General features: G+C 38.9%; 1 protein-coding gene across 1 annotated transcript in view; it reads left to right on the top strand.

Moving 5' to 3' along the window:
- Positions 1 to 3198: 3198 nt before the first annotated feature.
- Positions 3199 to 5176, top strand: part of LOC101857482 (uncharacterized protein DDB_G0283357-like) — an 8236-nt gene continuing 6258 nt past the window's right edge. Inside the window, exon 1 of the mRNA XM_005096888.2 lies at positions 3199 to 3840. Within this exon, the coding sequence (XP_005096945.2) occupies positions 3838 to 3840 (3 nt within the window). The 5' untranslated portion in view covers positions 3199 to 3837. The remainder of the gene's footprint in view (positions 3841 to 5176) is intronic.

Raw genomic sequence — 5176 nt, 5'->3', positions numbered from 1 at the left:
TGGTCAAAACTGACCCCCTCTACCAATGTTCTGTCGTCTCCTTTCGTCTCCACTCTCTGCCCCCACCCCTGTCACCTCCTTTGCCCACTCCTCTGGGCTCCTGACTTTCTGCAGCCTTTTTACTGCTACTCCGTGGATCCTTCTTACTGCTGTCCTTCAGCCACACCCCTGATCTCCTGATAGGGAAAATCTACACCTAGCCTTCTCGGACAAGGGCACACAAAAAAACTCGGAGGTCCCGTGTGCAAGTTGCGCACGTTAAAGATCCCTTGGTGGTCTAAAATCGATAAGAGTAAGCTCTGGTCGCCACCTGGGCAAAATTCAAAATTTCCTACCAACTGAAAATGTATAGTGTGTCCCGCGCGCTCAAATGACCTTATGCTTTTGAGAGCGCCGTAAAACACTTACCAAAAAGAAAAAAAATGAAATACCGAGATTCTCGATAAAAATCCTCCCTACTCGGAAATTGAACTTAGGTCTTCTGTGTGCAACATCGAAGCGCACAGCCTCTACACCACATACGCCGGTACTTTGACGATGAAAGTACAAGCGTAACCAATCTTGTTATCTTTTCTAAATCCACAAATTTTAATGTTTTCACACAATCTACAGGCACAGTAGTACTACATATTTGTGAAAAAAAATGAATAAACAAAATACCTGACAACAAAACAGCTGTCTTCAGAGGGTCGTTGTTTGATAGAAATTGGGGACTCGTTCACTTCCAGCAGGAATTTTGAATTTAATTTGCCTTATTGGTAAGAAATATTATGGAAACGACAAGTTTCATATTTCAACGTGTTCAAAGAAATAATTGTTTAGTTTGTTTGTATTTGTTTAGTTGCTGTTGTTGTTGTTTTTGTTGTTTTGGGGTTTTTTTTAAAAAAATTGTACATTTACCGCTGTCTGTGTGAAAAGTGAAAGTAAGTTCAAAGAATGGAATATATGGTCGCTTTTAAGTTCAAGTGAGCTATCCCAAAAAAAGTTGTTTTGAGAAAATCGAAGGTTAAGTTTTTTCCCCTTGTTCAGTTTCTTTAAAAGACAAGGAGAGTTCCTCTCTAACCAAACAAATATACACACCATTGAAACCAAACTTCTTCTATAGGTAGGGCAATGCCCACATTTGAGGTAAGTCAAGATTTCTGGAAACTTCCGAAATCTGGGTTAGCCCGCTTGTCCTTAAAAGAGACCATATGTGAAATGTGAGCACATTGATGGGAGATTACTTCCCTCAATTGACGTTCTGAGGCAGCTCAAGTGTGAAGGAGCTATTACTTTGATCCTAGTTCTTTGATCTTTAACTGCCACGGCGGAGCGACCAAGTTACTGCTTTTGGAATCAAATTTTGTGAGCCTAACCACTTGGACACAGTACATCAGTTTTTAAAAATCTGATGACACTGTACCCTAATCCTTACCCTAACCCTAACCCTATCACTAACCTTAACCCTAACTCTAACCCTAACCCTAACCCCAACCATAAAAACAATGCCCTTTTGAGAGCTGTGAGGACTTCACTGTGTAGGCTGAGGTTAAACTACAAGAAAATTATGGCATTGATCTTTAATCTGGGGGTGTCATCTCTGACGCATGACCTCCCATCCTCTTCGGTCACGAGCTGAATTTGCACATTCTGCTAGATCCAGGCCAGACCGTGTTTTTATGTTGTCCATCCATGTTACTCTTTGTCTTTCCCTGGCTCTCCTGCCCCACATGCTTCCTTCAAAATCCTCTTTCACATTCGTCTCGTGTTTTTGTAAGTCGCCAAAGTATTGTATTTGTTCTACATCTAAAATCTTATAATTATCAGCTCTTTATCATCGTTGGCGAGGCGGCATTTCTGTAGCTCCGACGTGGTGCTCCCTCTAAGGCTTCTCAGGTTGATTTTATTTTCCTTTTTTTGTGGCAACCCTAGGTGGGGGTGGAGAGGGGGGCATGATATTTGTTTATTTGTTGTACTTTTATTGTTGTTTAGTTGCTTTTTGTTGTTGCTGTTTGGCTGTTTGTTTGTTGATTATTATTGTTTCTTGATTGCTGTTATTTGATTGGTTGTTGATTGTTGTTGTCTTTTTATTTTTTTTATTTTTTGGGGGGGGTGTTTTGTTTTGTTTTGTGTTTTACGCAAAACATCTACAATTACAAATTATTTGCACCCCTGCAGACGTACTTAAACCCTGACTTTCGGTTGCCTGCCCCTGCTTAAAATACTGTCGGTGTATCAGACTGTCAAAATAATGTGTTCACGGGTTTTCTGTATGTCATTAAGCCTTAAAGGACACAACGGACAGATTATTGTGTCCGATCAGCATTAGACCGAAAGCAATGTCGTGTCACATTTCCAACCATCATACACTAATGAAAAACACGAATTTGTATAACATTAATTCATAGGATGCATGTTGTTACCCGACTTTTAGTGTTAGATGAAGGGAAAAAACTGAAATATCTGTATGAATAATAATGAATAATACAGCTACGGTTCATTTTTTAAGTGCAACCCCCCCCCCCCCCCCCCCCCAGATCAGTGCGTTTCGAGCGTTGTCAATAAATGATCATAATGCGCTTCCTCAATGACTTAAAGGACCAGCTGCACCTTAACAACTCGCTTCCTCTGAAATAGAAAGTTCTATCTCCTCGGTATCTAGTTTTGAGAAATTTGACGTTAAACATTTTTGAGTTTGACAACATGTCACGCTTTTTCGAATGCAATCCTTTGAATATCCTTTAAACGACTATGAATAATCTTATGATTTTGATAAAGCAAATAGAACATTTGGTTTATGACCTCATCGTCTTAGTAACTCAAAACGGCCAAAAATGTCAGATAGAACTTTGTAATTCTGAAATAGTGAACTTTAGCAGTAAGCCCCTCTGCCACATGGTACGTCGATGTAAATCTATTCGTGATCTCGGTATTTTTCATTGATACGACCCAAAAAATCAATCTCTGCCAGTCAAAGACGAACAGATGTAGGGAAAGATTTGCGCCTCGCTTAGAAAGCAGTGTTGCCCGTTAATCATTCCCTGAATTTTTTTTACGTTATCATGTTTTTTTGTTGTTTTTTTTAAATGGAAAATTGGGGAAGCGCGGAAACGAAGAAAACTTTTGACAATAAAAGGCCTATAATATTATTATTTTTCCGTAGTTGTGCGTCTTAGATTTGATCTAAATTGTTCAAAAGTGTGGCTTTTCCTTTAATGTCCAGCAAAGAAATTGCTAAAAAAGGCTTCATCGGAATGCGGAAACTTTGGTTGGTTTGATGTTCACATGAAAAAAGAAGGGGTATTGAAGAAGGAGCTGTGACCAATAAATGATCAAAGGTATTCAATGCCATCTCATCATAATTATAAACGCCGCTGTTGCATATTTACATTACGTTGGTGTTAGATTTGTGCTATTATTGGAAAACAATAATCCAGAGTGTTAACCAGGCACAACAAATACAGAAACATGAATATTTGTCTTGAGTGCAACTACACTTTGTATGGTTTCCTTCACGTTTTCTGTCACACGGATATTTTTACAACTAGCAATGAATGCCTAGACGTCTCTCGAACAGGCAACAAGGAGACACCTTTATTGTCTTTTCTCTCCTTGACGGTTGGAGCGTGACGAAAGGCTTCATCAAATTCTTTACTTTCCTCAACGTTGAGCTACATTCGTCTGGTCAAAACTGACCCCCCACAGGCACGGTACGGTGGGGGTCGCATAAACAGGTTTGAAATGTCGCGGCTAGTTTATAAAACTTCGGGTTCGGTTGTAAAATTCAGGGAGTAGCGGCCTAAGCCGAAAAGGTTTGTGATCAGTTTACACTGTGACTGGAGCGGGCGTATAGAGATGGTGAGTGTTTCAATAGAATAGTTGTTGTTGTGAGGAAGATTTCTCTTCTTTATTCGTTGTCTCACGTTTTAACTCATTGAAAACACAAATTCTTGTCATTATAACACTCGAAAAAGCTTAACTTTGTTATCCATACAGATTTTCCAATTCGGTTTTCTTTATCTCAAACTTGAAAAAAGCAGACGACAGCATGTATACTATGAAATGTTCACAGTTGTGTTTCTGCTCTGTATAATATGTAGGTTAGAAATGTGCCATAACATTGCCTGTGACCTGTTTCTGGATGGATAAATAATATGTCCGATACACCCTCAAAGAGTTAATATTAAAAGTACATCAACATAGTAATAGCTGTTGTGATAATATTTAGCAGCGGAAAAAAAGTATGGTGATTACCAACGTGATATTATCTTTCGAAGGAAAGAGAAACAATTATTGGTGTCCTCCGAATATCGGTGTAAAATTGTCTGAGAATGTAATTCTTTTTCGTGTGAGCTTCATGCAAATTCATGGTAACAACACTAGATAGCAATATCTGCCATTTTACGTTAGCATAAAACAGCGAAGTAGTTTTATATGACAGCTTGGTGTTGAACAGCGAAACAGACTGAGAAAATTGTATCTTCCCCTACTTTCTGGGATTGTATTTGCTTGTTCACAAATTGTATAATCCCCTACTTTTCCAATATCATTTTTCAAAAGATGTTTACCTCACCCCCTCCCTCTTGTTTTTCTCTTTTCTCTTTTCTCTCTCAACCTAAGCCCAACCCAATTCCCCCCCCCCTGTCCCCCGCCCTTTTCACCCTCATTGTAATATTGTAATGTTTCATGCTTCCACTTTCTTTTTTTGAGGTGGGCGTGCGGGGCGGGCTTTCTTCCTCCCATTTGCATTATCAAATGAGACTCAAAACCTGACTTTGAAAAAAAAAAAAACTAACTAACTAACTAAGGGGCAATTTGAAAAAAAGAAGCGTAATTTTTAACTTCGTTATTCATACATGCTTTTCAGTTCTGTTTCCTTTACGAGAAGACTTAAAAAGACAGGTAACAACATGCATAGTTTGTTGCAGAGAGTTTTAGATAGACTATGTTGTAAGTAAATTCAAGTTTCTGACTTGTTCATGATGGGTCAAAGTGTGAGGAAACATCACAAGTGGTTTTCTGTTGATCAGACATGTTGTGGTCCACTACGCTCTGAAACCCTCTATTGCATGGTGTATGAAGCAATAATAAGTTGCGGATCAAATGTGAGGCAGCGTGGTGGAATCAGGCTCTCGTCAATTTTTGGACATGTAGAGTTATTGGTATCATCTTAAAGCTTGTTACTTGTCTTTAT

Source organism: Aplysia californica, unplaced genomic scaffold (assembly GCF_000002075.1).
Source record: "Aplysia californica isolate F4 #8 unplaced genomic scaffold, AplCal3.0 scaffold00140, whole genome shotgun sequence".
NCBI lineage: Eukaryota > Metazoa > Mollusca > Gastropoda > Aplysiida > Aplysiidae > Aplysia > Aplysia californica.
Note: the sequence above shows the minus strand (reverse complement) of the source record. Positions and strands in the feature narration are given on the sequence as shown.